General features: G+C 47.4%; 1 protein-coding gene and 1 pseudogene across 1 annotated transcript in view; both read left to right on the top strand.

Moving 5' to 3' along the window:
* The first annotated feature begins 8,285 nt into the window (after positions 1–8,285).
* Positions 8,286–14,174, top strand: part of RPS6KL1 (ribosomal protein S6 kinase like 1) — a 13,447-nt gene continuing 7,558 nt past the window's right edge. The window contains exons 1-3 of the mRNA XM_006925450.2: positions 8,286–8,568; positions 9,342–9,466; positions 10,392–10,484. Of these exons, the coding sequence (XP_006925512.1) occupies positions 8,304–8,568; positions 9,342–9,466; positions 10,392–10,484 (483 nt within the window). The 5' untranslated portion in view covers positions 8,286–8,303. The remainder of the gene's footprint in view (positions 8,569–9,341; positions 9,467–10,391; positions 10,485–14,174) is intronic.
* On the top strand, positions 13,242–13,360 carry LOC112473768 (annotated as a pseudogene).

The following is a 14,174-nucleotide window of genomic DNA, read 5'->3' as shown; positions in this document are numbered from 1 at the left end:
CGATGCTTAAGGTACGTGAAACAGACGAGTGATGGATGAGGCTGGAAGGTAGGCTGGGCCCCGGGTGCCATCCTAGGCAGTTAGAGCTTTTCTAGGCAGTGGGAGGCACTGAAATTTTTTAAGCAGGAAAAATTTTTAAGCAGGAGAATGATATGATCTTGGAATTCAAAGCTGAAAGAAAATTTACAAATAATCTATTTCCGCCTCTTTATTTTGTAAGTGAAGAAGCTGAGGCCCAGGCTTACCCTAAACCACGAAAGTAAAGAGAGCCAGAATTTTAAAATTTAGCAGTATGTGACTGAAATGGAATCAAACCCAAATTGGTCTCCAAAGCCTGCGCTCTCTACCCCTCACTACATGGTCACATGGTCTCCTCCTCAGGATGGAGAGCGGAGGAGAGGAGGAAGTGGGGAGAACTTTTCCAAGCCTGAGGAGCAGGCCAGACATCTGTGAGGTGCATTGGATGGGTGGACAGAAGGGTCTCCTCCACAAACTCTGGTGGGAAATCAAGGCTCCAGACAGGGCAGTAACAGGGCAGAGCCTTGGCGTGGAAAGGTAGATGTCAGCACTAGAGCGCAGCAGCTGTTTTCCTAGGGAAGGCTGACCCTCCACTTTCCTGAGGGAAGACTGGAGTGCTCTCCTTCGCCCCGACATTGGCCGCGACGGAGGCTGATGCAGGCCTGGCCCCCGGGAGCAGTCTGTGGGCTCCAGGCCAAAAAGATGGTGTGTTTCTAGTCCCTGAGGTAACTTCATTGCCATGGAAACCACCAGGCAGGACAGTCGGTCAGGGAGGAGGTCGAGGGCTTCCCTTCAGAGCTGGACCCGCTCCCTATTCCTCTCACCGAGAGGGTGTTACCTAGGTAACAGGGAGAGGGTCATGTCGCCATACTGACCCTTCATTGAGGTATTCTGGAGACGCAGCCCCTGTCCTCAGTCAGACTCAAAGTAGAAGAGACCCCTATCCGCATGCTCTAAGGCTTCCACTTTTCCTTTTCTCTCCTTTAAGGCCCCTGCCCCCCACCCCCACCAGCAGTGAGCCTGGGCCACCCATGAGTCACCATATGGGCAGCACGGTAAGGGAGGTCTCTGTGCTCACACAGCCCAGGCTGCCAGCGCTGGCTGTTTACAGACATATGACCGCCTGACACCCCTAGCAGGGGTCTGCGGTTTAGACTGTAACGGTGATATCCCTCTCTCATTGAGCTCTTTATCCCTTTCAAAGCTGTCTCTACCAAAATCCTCTTTTGAAGCCCAGGACGCCTTCTCACTCGCCAGACAAGTTGGAAGAAAGTACTGAGAGGGCGAGACATCTACCCAAGGAATTTCAGCCCGGGAGGGCAGGGGGCTGACAGCTGGCCACGGCTGCCACACAGCCAGGCAGAGCTGAGGCCTGGAAGGCTCTGATTCACTTGCGGACCCAGGGCCACCCTTGCGAGGTCATGGCGGTCATCGTGCAGGAGGGAGGACCCAGTCAGAATCTGGGGGCCGACCTGGAGCTGTCTTTCTGGGTCAGTTGGAAATACAACTTCTCACCAGACATGGGGAGGTAGAGGAGGGAGTAGGACTCCTCTCACGACCAAGTGCCGAGTCCAAACCCAGGAGACTCTGGTGCTCTTGGAATCCTGCAGAAACCAGCCCTGGCCAATCAGGATGAGCTCCAGCCCCAAAGTCTCCACAATGGGCTGTTTCATATCTTGGTATAGGTATAGACTTGAATGTCATCCTTGCCCTTTTCCCTAAGAATAAAATGTCCCATTCTCTCAGGAAAAGACTATGTGGCTATAACAACAAGTAACTCTTAGAATCACTTAATAAACCTGGTTTACATGACCGCTTGTTTCAGTAACCCTGGTCCATGTGCTCAATCAGTAATAACCTACCTTCTGAAAATAATCAGTCAGCAACAGCCTCACTCAATTGACCCTGCTTCTAGGTCAACCGACTCGTAAATACTCTGAAAATTGACCCATCCCTGAACTCCATGCTTCCCTGAAGCCTATATGAGACTCTCTCTGCTTTACTCAGAGACTGTGCCTTGCAAGTACAGCTCTCCCTTGTATAAGCAAGCAGTAAATTCAGCCTCTTGTTGCAGATATTAAATGGTTACATCTTTCTTTATTACTTCCTCCCCCAAATCTTTCTTATAGTCTATCACAAAAATTCTTCCAAAATCCAGGGAACGAGCAACATACTTTTTTCAGCTTTGGTATAAAGTTCACCTATGCTGGGGCCGGAAGCCTCTTCCTTCTCCCCCACATCCCAGCTCCATCCTGGATCCACATAAAGCATCCACAAGACAGACAAACCTCTCTTTTGAGGAAGTGAATCACCTCTCTTGGCATAATTTTTATCACGTTGCATTATGTCAAAAGCCTCCCGCCCACCACCACCAGGCATGAAGACAGGAAGAGATGAAGGAGATATGCTGTCACATATATTTCACTTCTGATACCAAAAAGAGATAGTAACATGCTTATTATTTTAGAACTTGCCTTTTTAATTTAATATATTGTGGACATTTCTTGTGACATGAGATATTCTTCTACAATGATTTTTTAAGTACATCGCATCATTTTTAATTGCATTGCATCATTTGGCTATCCCAAAATTTGACCAATTGATCTATTGTTTGGATATTTAAATTCTCTTTTTTATTGTTGTTATAATAAACAATGTCGTGACTAATATCCTTATTATTGGATATGTCTCTGTGTGTAGAAGTCTCTCCCGCCATAAAAATAACAAGAGCAACAAAAATCAAACCCATCCCTCGATTGCGCATTCTCCCTCCAGGTGCTTCCCTATCTTGCTCTGGGACTTCAGATCCACGTTTTGAAAGTTTTCTACACCTTCAGTCTCTTGGCATTTCTACTCACTATCATAACACAGCCCTGCGAAAGTGATTCCAGAGATTTCCATGGTGCCAATCAGCACTTCCAATTTTCATCTTACTCGGCAGCGCACACTGTTCTTAAAATTAATCCCACCATCCTTTCCTCAGCCTGGCAGCCTCCATGAGTTCTGACATCTGCCCATCTCTCCGGCCTCATCTCATGTCATGCCCCCTGTTTGTTTAAGCTCGAACACACTTGTCTTTTCTGAGTTCCTGGAATTTGTGGTGCCCCCTCAGGGCCTTTGCTCATGCTGCTTCCTCTGCCAGGAAATCCTTCTCCACCTCCCACACCCAACCTCTCAACCTTGCTGACTAACAAACATGCATCATCCATAACTCAGCTCAAAGGCACTTCCTCAGGAAAGAATCCCAAACACCCCTCCCCATCAAACTGGGTCTAGTGCACCATTAGAGGCTTATGAAGTACTGCCTACTTCCTTATTGCACTAATCACTATATTCTGAAGAAATAATTATATAATTACATGTATATAATTTAATATATAATTTTTAAAAATAAATTTTAACATCGCAAATAATATATCACTTTACTTTGTTCTTTAAAGACATAGGACATTACAGGTATGCAGAGCTTTATTTGACCGCTGCCTGCTCCCTTCCCCAAATCCGGGTCCACTTGCTGGATAATACCAGTTAGGAGCTTCACATGAGTCAGCATAGTGGTCCAGAGCTTGGGTTTTGGAGCCAAACTTCCAAGGTCTGATGCCTAGTGCTCCTACTTCCTAATTGTATACGCTTAAGCAAATTACTTAATCTCCCTCTGCCTTAATTTTATCATCTGTAAAGAAAGGATTAATAATAGTAACTAATACTTTAGTTTTAAGATTTACATAGGCTTTTCCATGTTAAGTGATTCGGATAGTGCCAGGCTCATTGTAAGTACTGAATACAGATGTGAACTATTACTATATGTGATGGTCAATTTTAAGTGTCAACTTGACTAGGTCAAGGGGTGCCCAGATATTTAGTTAAACATTATTTTGGGGTGTGTCTGTGAGAGTGTTTCCAGATGAGATTAGCATTTTGAATGGGTAGACTGAGCAGAGCAGCTCGCCCTCCCCAATGTGGGTGGGCATCGTGCAATCCATCGAGGACCTGAATGGAACAAAAAGGTGGAGGAAGTGAGAATCTGCCCTCTCTGCCTGATTGAGCTGGGACATTGATTTTCTACCCTTGGACTGGGATTAACACCATTGGTGCTCCTAGTTGCCAGGCCTTCAGATTCACACTGGAATTATACCACAGGCTTTTCTAGGTCTCCAGTTTGCAGACGTCAGATCGTGGATCTTCTCAGCCTACATAATTGCATGAGTCAATTTCTTATAATAAGAAATCTATCTATCTGTCATCTATCATCTACCCATTCCATCAGTTCTGTTTCTCTGGAAAATCCTGACTAATATACTATAATATATAGGTAATATATAATATTATTTTATGTGTGTACTTTAAAAATGGAAATATAAATGGCACATCATAGGTAGCATTTGGGAACTGTTTTTACTCAACAATATTTTTATGAGATCTCACATGTTCATACACATAGATTCAGTTCTGGTTCATTCTTTTAAAATGCTGAATAATAATAATTCAATATTTGAATATATCACATTTTATTATCTCATTTCATATTGATATTCCATAAGTATTAGATTTGGAATCTTCTCCAATTTTTGATACTACAAACAATACTGCAATGAATATCCATATATATCCTTATGTATCCTAGCGAATGTTTTTCTAGATTAAATATCTAGAAGTAGAATTGATAAGTCATGACTTATGTGTATTTTCGCTTTAAATGGTTCTGATAAATCATCCTCCAAAATGTTCTAATTTGCATCTCCCTCTCCATCAGGAATATTTAATAGGCACTTTCCACCTGAAGATCATGCTGATACTCTTGGACACTTTCTTCTAAACGTTTGTGTTTTTTTAAATTATTACTTAGAAATTTAAACTGAGATTTATTTTCATATATGATGTGAAGTAGAGATCAATTTTCTTCCATAAGTTAAGTCAATTGTCCCAACATTTCTCATGAAGAATTCATCCACTGGTTTGAAATGCCTTCTTTATCCTAAGTCAATTCTCTTTATATGCAAGAGTTCGTTTAGGGGCTCTATTTTATTTTTATCATCTATTTATGTGCACTAATGCCAACTGTTTTAAAAACTGCAACTTTATAATATGTCTTTTGATCTGGTAAGGCAAGCTTCTAACCACCACCATTTGTTCTTTTTCAAGGGGCTATCATTGCACATTTATATATACTGTTAAAATGACATGAGATATTACGTATCTATATGTCTATGTGTTTATTATTGGTTTTCTCCATTAGAATGAAAGCTCCATTAAGGCTTTTTGTTTGTTTGTTTGAGTTATTCACCACCATATCCGCAGTGCCTAGAACAGTGTCAGATCCATAGTAGGTCTTCCATAAGTTTTCGTTAAGTGAACGAATAAACAAATTCTAGAAGTATCCTGTCAAGTGCTGTGAAGAGTCCTTTGGGTATTTTGATTGAAATTGCATTGAAGTTTTAAATTAATTTAGGGAGAATTGACATGTTTGCAGTGGTAGTCATCCTATTAGTGAACACAGCACTTCTCCATTTATTTGGGTCTTTTTTGTGTCTTTCAATACAATTTTACTGTTTTTCCCATGAAGGTCATATATTTATAATTAGTTTATTCTTAAGTATGTCACGGTTTTAGTTACAGTTTTGTTGAATGGGATTTTGTCACAGTTTTGGTGAATGGGATTTTAAAATTATTACATTTTCAAATTGTTATTGTTGATACATAGGAAATCTCTTGATTTGTAAATATTGATCTAGTGTCCAGCCACTTGCTGAACTCACCAATTATTGCTCTAGGTTTTCATTACTTCATCACAAATAATGGCAATTTGGCTTCTTCCATTCCAATCTTTAAACTTCTTGTTTGATTTTAGTTTTCTGTTGTGTTAATTGCAACTTCCAGTACGTTGTTGAAAAGTGGAGATATTGGTTCATTTCTGACTGTTCATACCATTCAAGATAGACCAAGGTATGCTGCAGTAACACAATAAAAATTTATTTCTCTCTTACACTTCATGTCCAACACAAATCATGGAGCAGAGAGGAGTTCCTTATTGGTGTTTCTCAGAGACTCAGGCTGATGGAAGCTCTATGCCTCTATGGGTGTGTACTTCTGTGATAACTATGGCAGAAGAATTATGGACTAGCTTTTGCAGCTTCCATCCTGAAGGAACTCGTCTTATCCACCAGGATTCCAAAGCAAGTTCCATGGCCAAGCCTAACTTCCAAAGTAGATAGAGAAATGTGATCCTACCATATGCCAGAAGGACAACAGGCCCGTGGGAATGCTTCTAAAGCTCCATCATTACATGTTGTGTAAGTTACATTACACATGCTCTGTTTCTGGTAGATAACCTTTTTATCAAATTAAGAAGTAAGTTCATGAGTTTATTTAGGTTTTGTTAAGTAAAGAGTTTGTCCTTATCATGAATGAGTGTTAAATTTTATCAAATGGTTTTATGCCATCTGTTTGATGTGCAAGTGTTATTTTTCTCCCTTGATTTGTCAAGGCATTTAACATGTTGTTTGCCTGCCCAGAACATTCTTTCCCATTCTTCAGAGCTCATTCATTCATTCATTCAGCAAATATTTATTGAGCAATACTATGTGCCAAATTCTGTTCTAGGCACTTGGGATACATCAGTGAATAAAACAGGTACAGACCCTTGCCCCGGCCTCTGCCCCGGCCCCTGTCCCCACCCACCTATTCCCAAACTTCACCCCTTCCCCCAGCGCTCTGCTTTGCAGACCCTGCGTCTTTAAGAACCGGCAGAAGCCACCCAGGCGCTGATTGGTGGTTTATTCTAACGGATAGAGGATGAGCTCATCTGTAGCCAATGGCCAGGCTGCACCCGGCCAGACTCTGCACCTGGCTGGTCCGCGCAAAGCCAAGGTCCGAGGTGCACGGTACCCCACAGGGGCGAAGGGGCGGTGGCGGCAGTGGTAGCTCCTGGCTCGGGCAGGTACGGTGTTTGTCCTGCTCCTCATCATCCCTCATCCCCTAGGCGAGGATGCCCCCTACTCTCACTCCCCCAGCCGGTCTTCCTCGGCCTGACCCCCGCAGAGTGATGCCTCTTGTGAGCTGGGGACTCTGCAGGCTGGACGCACGATTTCCGTGTCCGGGCGTGGCCATGCTGCTCTGCCCCGCAGGACCCGGCCGGGTGGGGTGGTCCTGAGGCTGGGACCTGACCAGAGCGGTCCAGCCTATTGGTCTTGGCATCCCTGACACAGGCCTCAGGGCTGCATGTCCTGGGTGGCTGGGCATACTTACAGCTCCCCGCTGGCCCTGGCATGTGGATTTCCCTTCCCGCCCCATCCCCATCCTGCTCTCTCTCCTCTCTTTCTCCACGGAGACAGAAATGCCCTGAGGTTAGAAGTCGGGTCCTGCCCCTTCCCAATGGGGCCACAGAGAGCAAAGGTGGCCCTGCAGTGAGGGGCAGAGGCGGCTCTGCTGGCCTCTCTCTGAGCCCTTTCCTTTCCTGCAGCCACTTTTCTATCCCTTTAGCCACTTGTGTCTCACCGCTCAGGAAGGAACTGCTCTCAGGTCCTTGGAGGCCACGTGCCTCCTGGCTTTCTCAGAGAGAGCCAGAAAGACAAAGCCATCCTGTCCCTAGGGCTGGGTCCACCCTGCCTTGACTCCTCTAACTCTGTCCAAAATCTGCCACTCAGTCATTTCACTTGCCCCCATGCTCTAAGACCTGGCCTTGTGCCCAGCTCTCTGCTGGGCTCTGTGGGGGTTCCTCACTCCTGACCACACCGACCTCTGCACTAAGGGAAACAAAGCAGGGACAATCCATTCTGTTTGGCGCTGAATCCTGAAAGATAAATGAGATTCCTGTAGGGCAAGCAGGGAGGGGAGAACAGGCAGGATGGAGGGAACAGTGTGAGGTATGGCCTTTGAGCCCAGAGCCCCTGCCTTGGCCTCAGAGTGTAGCCTCCAAATGTTTCCTGTCCACTAGACACCGGTTTGCCCTATGAAGGCCCCATGAAGGCAGCTCTGGATCAAGACTATCTACAGCACTTTCCAGCGCTCAACACATAGTAGATGCTCAAGAAATACTTGTTGAACTGAATTGGAATTGAAAGAAGGAGCCCCAAGCGTGTTATTATCCTATTAACACCGCTTTGGAAAGATCTGGCTCAGTGAAGGGACTTTACCCACATTAGCTCTGATCCCTCCAACCCTTGGAGGTGAGTGTTAGTCTCTGAATATTCAGTGGAGGAAACCAGGGTGCAGATGGGGTGTTGTTCCCCGCTGGGTCCTCTCTACTGCATCTTTTCGTTCCAGGTCACAGTCATAGGGCAGCAGCCATGAGCCTGGTGGCCTGCGAGTGCCCGCCCAGCCCTGGCCAAGAGCCTGAGCCCTGCTCACGAGTACGGTCCCAGGCCCACACGTATTTGGAGCAAATTCGCAACCGGGTGGCTCTGGGGGCACCTGACATGACCAAGCGTGACTACCTGGTAGATGCAGCCACACAGATCCGGCTGGCCCTGGAGCGCGATGTTGGTGAGGACTACGAGGCAGCCTTCAACCATTACCAGAATGGCGTGGACGTTCTGCTACGAGGCATGCACGGTGAGGGCAGAAGGGCCAGCTCAGGGCTCGTCCCGTCGTCGTCCATCTGTGCGCGGTGAGCGGGGCTCTGCTGGCCCTGCAGGACCTCTGTGAAAGATAGTAATAATAGCTAGCACTTAATGAATAGTACCTACATGCCAGGCCCTTGTCTAAGGGTTTTACCTATATTAACTCATTTGAGCCTCACGGTAACAGAAGATACTATATGTGTTGTTGTAGGTGGTGCCTCGTATATAGGATCTATTTTTATTCCAGTTTTCCAGATGAGGAACCTGAGTCACAGGGCAGTGAAATAGCTTGCTTAAGGTTTCATAGCTATCGAGTGGCAAAGCTGAGGTTTAACAGTTTTCACACGAGAGGCAGTGTGCTTGACCCACTCTTCTGGCCTGGCCCTGGAGCTGGGCTGTGCCCCTGCCCTCTGGGGGTTGCATTATAATGGGGGGAGACCGATGGGTTGATGATGGACAATTGTAGTCCCAGATGTGAAGAGCAATGAGGAGGAAGTGAAGGGAGGGAAACTGAGTCTAGGCTGAGGGTGATCATGGTTCCCAGCCTCTCCTGCCATCTTCCTTCCTCTTCCCCTGCTGGTCTCCCACCCAGAGGAAGGGCTCAAGAGCAGATGTAGGGCCAGAATCTGCTGGCCAGCCTCAGAAATAGGCACTCTGTCTCCACAGAGTGGAAGACAGAGGGTGGGCAATGGGACTTGGAACACCAGCCTTCCAAGACTGTTGTGGGGTCAGGGGTGAGTCCTGGTGAACCTTTCCCCCTCACAGTCGACCCCAACAAGGAGCGATGCGAGGCTGTAAAGCTGAAAATTACCAAGTACCTGCAGCGGGCAGAAGAGATCTTCAACTGCCACCTGCAGAAGACACTGGGCAGCAGAGCCAGCCCTGGCACGGTGAGGAGACCCTCCCCAAGGGCCTGAGAGTGCTGAGGGGGAGAGCTGAGGCCCCCACGCCCACAGGCCAGCAGGGCAGGGCGGGCAGTGCTTCGTGCCAGGGCTGCCCCCACTCTCGTCCTCCTTCTGGCTTCCTCTCTCTCCCACACCCTCCATAGTTCATTCATTTTCAGACACTTAGTGAATCATCTCCAGTCCAGTCTTGCACCTTCATGGAGTATACACACACATCTCCCCACCCTCACACACAGCTCATACACATGCTCACATGCGTACACACTCCAAGGCTCCCAGGTCCGTTTGCGTTTGAATGGGCTGCAGTGAGTACTTGTAGCAGACACAAATATCGACACATGCACACACACACACGAATGCATGCCTACATACATGTGCACAAATGCTTTCCCCGTGTGGCTTTTCCTAACCTAGTGGGTGATGAAAATGCATGCACACTTCTCATGCCTACAGGAGTGCACAAGCACGTACACCCACCCCTCCTTGGCTCACTGCATCTTGCAGGGTTGCTTTTCCCCAAAGCAGGTGTCTGGGCCTCATGCCTTGGTTTTTAAGGCATGTTCCCTGAAACCTACATGTTCCCAGGGCATTTTCCCAACCCGAGAGCATCGCCTCCTGTGAACGGGGCTTTCGAGAATGGGTTTTTGAAGCTCCCCTGAGCCTTGGAGGAGGGCTGGGTGGAGGCTGAGCAGAAGGCAGCATGGCCAGCGTGGACCAGCATGGGTCCCTTGCCAGTTGGGGCCAGCTTCTCTGCTCAGCCTGTTCTTGTGAGGTGAGGTCGGCCATTGGCCCATCCTTGCCTGCTGTGGCCACCGCTCTCCTGGCATTCAGAGTCCCTTCACACCCTGGTGAGAAGCAGTGGCTGAGGAGTGGGCCCTTAGGCCATGTGGCCTGTCTCCCACCTCTGCAGGGTTTCAGCAGCCTGAGGCTCCGGCCCATTCGCACACTGAGCTCCACCCTGGAGCAGCTGAGGGGCTGCAGGGTGGTTGGGGTCATCGAGAAGGTGAGTGAGCAGAACCTGTGGTCTGAGAGGAGATGGTGTGTGGGATTGGGGGTGGCGAGTGGGGAGAGGGAGCAGAAACCTCCTCTCCTCTAGAGGGGGCTAGAAAGGGGTCCAGGGTAGGAGAGCAGCTGTGTCCAGTGGTTCCCCACACCTCCTCACCCCAGCACACACCAGTCAGGTCCCGGGAAGGAAACTGGGAACAGAAGAGGCAGACACTCCCTCTCCACAGCCCTCCAGCTCAGGCACAGTGGTTTGAGAAGCTGTGTCTGCGGCATGTTGCCAGCACTCACTGCCTGGTTCACTCCCACAGGACCCCCTCAACACTCACTCTGTACCCCAGGGCTGCAGCCCAGAGTCTCCCTACCAAGCACAGCCAAGAAGTTCCTGTGGCAGGAATATGCTCCTCTCCAGAAACCTGCCCTGCAGAGGGTCCAGGCTGGCCAGTGCACATCCGGGGTCTTAAAAACTCTACCCTTTCTCCACTGGCACCCCACCCTCATCCTGAGCCCTTCTGGGACACTTTCCCTTAATTCAGGGCAGACAGGAAGATAGGATCTGACATCCCAACCCATAACTGGGACACTCATTAAAGTGGGGGGCGTCTGGACAAACAGTTGGGCCAAATGAGGTTGGAGCCAATATTCAATTGCCCTCTTCCCCAACCCAGGGACGCCCAAGTCGTCACTAAAGCAGTTCTTTCTCAAAGTGGCTGTTTATCAGAATCACCTGGGAAACTTCCTAAAAATACAATTGCCTGGGCCCCACCCCAGGCCTGTTGAGTCAGAATTTCTAGACTTGAGCCCAGTATTTGAATCTGTAATTCAAATACTCAAAGGAGATTGTGATAGGTCTGGAGGCCATAGAGAAAAGAAGGCCAGGGTGTGCTTCCCCACAAGCCAGAGGATGAAGTGCTGTCTGGGCCGAGCACAGCATTGCCACAGGCAAATCCCTTCACCTCTCTGAACACTGGTTGCCTTGCCTGCAAGTGGGGTGAGAATCCTCCCCGCATGAGGTGATGTGGAAATTGAAAGGCAATAATTTTTGAGAAAGACCTGGCACATGCTAAAACATTTGATGCATGTTTGATAGTTCTAAATGTTAGTGACAAAAGTGAGTCAGAAGGCCTGCAGGCTTCCTGTCCCCCCAGCCTTGCTCAGGCTGCTACTCCCAGGTCCCTGGAACGACCCCCGTCTGTCAGCAAGGCCCAGCCAGCTTCCATCTGTGCAGCCCCACCCTCCCATTGCACTAGTCCATGTGGCTTGGGCGCGGTGTGACTGCCACCCTACATGGGACCCCACTGAACCACAGGCATTGTTGAGAGAAGAGTTTTGGGTCAAATAAGTTTGGGAAATAGTGAGTTAAAGTTACCTCACTTTGTTTTTTTTTTTAATTATAGGAGTTTTCAGAGCTTTTAGGATGCAGATGTACACACCATGAGTTTCCAAGAGGAAGATCTATGACAGAATTCCCCTAATTTGTTTAACCCCAAGACATGCATATGCGAAGCATTTTCAGATTCCGGTATTCTGAGGCCTGTGCATATGGAAAGCACAAATTAAGGCCAAGCCCAACTATTCTGCCTTGAGATTGCCCTTCTTTCCTTTTTTACCCTTTCTTGGGCACTCAACTTACCTACTCCACCTCCGTCCTGAGATCCCTCTTCCTTTTCCTGCATCATTCCCAAGCCGGGTACACCAATTTCCCCAAATTAGGAGAGGTGTTAGGGCTGCTGGGCTCAGGTCCCTGCAGCTAGGTCTGGATGTGCTGTCACAGAGTCCCATTCCACAGTTCTGCCCAGGCAGATCCGGGCTGGAGGGCAGTGCCGGCCAGCAGCCACGCAGAGCCAGGAAGGAGCAAAGGGCTGGCTCAGGAAATCTTGAGTCCCTCCAGAGATGCACGGTTGTCAGGGTGGGGATCTCTAGGGGCTGAAGAGATACTGGCAGGCACAGCACGTGGCAGGGAACAGTGAGGTGGGTGGGTCAGGGACTAGGTAGGCAGTTGGCCGGAATACCCAAGGGTCTGTTCTCAGGGAGCATGGGAGCCTGGGAGCCTGATCCAGGAGCCAAGCTCTAAGTCAGGGATGGGGAAGAAAAAGAAGGTCATCCAAGTCACATCTTGTTTTTTTGGCTCAAACACAGGGGTGTTTTTTATTATTATTATTATCATTATTAGTTACCAACATTTAAAAGTTGGCTGGTTTCACATAGAAGTCCAGATTTCCTGCTTCTCCTAAAAACTTGAAAGATCTGGAAACGCTGGCTCACATTCCCGCTCAGCAGCAAGGAGTGGAGGATGGACTGCCTGCTTTAATGGGGCACCAGCCCTCCAGTTTGCTCCTTTTCCCACGTTCCCCGCTTGGCTCACATTGCCTGGCCTTTGTGGACTCTGGAGTTTACAAACCTGTTTGAAATTTTTAGGATCGTTTTTTCCATGAGAGATTCTTCCTGGGGTTTTGATACTTTGGGAATTTTTAAGGAAAGGGTTAATGTGTTTCACCAAAGCTTTAATTGTCCCCACTTCCCAAAAACTCAGTGAGTTTGCTTAAAAAAAAAAAAAAATCACTTCTTAAAAAGGTGAGAGCAGGCACCCAGAACTACATCCCACCATCACAATACCAACACTCAGCTGACATTCGTAGGGCACATTCCTATTTACAAAGTGTTGCATTAAATCTCCTCAGTCACCCTAGGGAAAAAAGGATTACACTGTGCAGTCCAGTCCAGTAGTCACTGGCCACATAAGACTGTTTAAATTAAAGTCTACAGCTATGCCACCCTGAACAAGCCCGATCCCGTCTGATCTCCGAACCTAAGCAGGGTTGGGCCTGGTTAGTGTTTGGATGGGAGACCACCTAGGAAGACCAGATGCTGTAGGCATAAAAAGTTTTTTAAAAAAATAAGGGATTGTAAACTGACAAGGTCCTTGCAATCTGTGAGGTCAACCAAAGTTTGCCTCGCCTAAAAAATAATTAATTAATTAATTAATTTAATTAAAATTAAGTATTCCGTTTCTCAGTCACACCAGCCACATTTCCAGGGCTCGATAGCCACGTGTGGCCAATGGCTTCCCTATTGGACAGTGCAGATATATGTTTCATTCACGGCGAACGTTCTATTGGAAAGTGCTGCATTTTAATAATTGTCGCACAGAGAATGAAACCGAGGTTCGTAGAGGGCATGTGACTAGCTAGTGCTCTATCTCTCATAACAATGAGCCAAAGAGGAAGGGGACTTTTTGTTCAGTTGGTTTAATAGGAAAATACCCCGCTTTGCTACATTTTTGAGATACAATGAAAGAGAAAAGAGTTTAAAACAAACAAAAATCCCACACCATTCTACCTAACTCCAAGAAAATTACCTTAATGTTTTGGTCTCATTCTTTCTAGATAGGTAGGTTTTAATATATATATTTTAAATACACTCGTTTCAATGTACTGATCGAGTTTTTATTCTCTGGCTTCCCCAGCCTTCATTTCTGGACTGTGTAATGAGAGGGCCCAAGACAAGGTGGCAGGGAATCCCACTTGGCAAAGGACAGTGGGGAATTATCCGGGTGTCAGTACTTGTGGGAAACTGTTCCCCTGAATGACCCCAGAGTTTTCTTTTTCAAACATTGCGCAGATTTGGTCAAGGAGCTGGAATGGAGCCAGGCTGAGTTCTGTCTTTGGCTGTTGGAGGAGAGACCTCTGGT

This window comes from Pteropus alecto, unplaced genomic scaffold (genome assembly GCF_000325575.1).
Source record: "Pteropus alecto unplaced genomic scaffold, ASM32557v1 scaffold8, whole genome shotgun sequence".
In the NCBI taxonomy this organism is placed as follows: Eukaryota; Metazoa; Chordata; class Mammalia; order Chiroptera; family Pteropodidae; genus Pteropus; species Pteropus alecto.
Note: the sequence above shows the minus strand (reverse complement) of the source record. Positions and strands in the feature narration are given on the sequence as shown.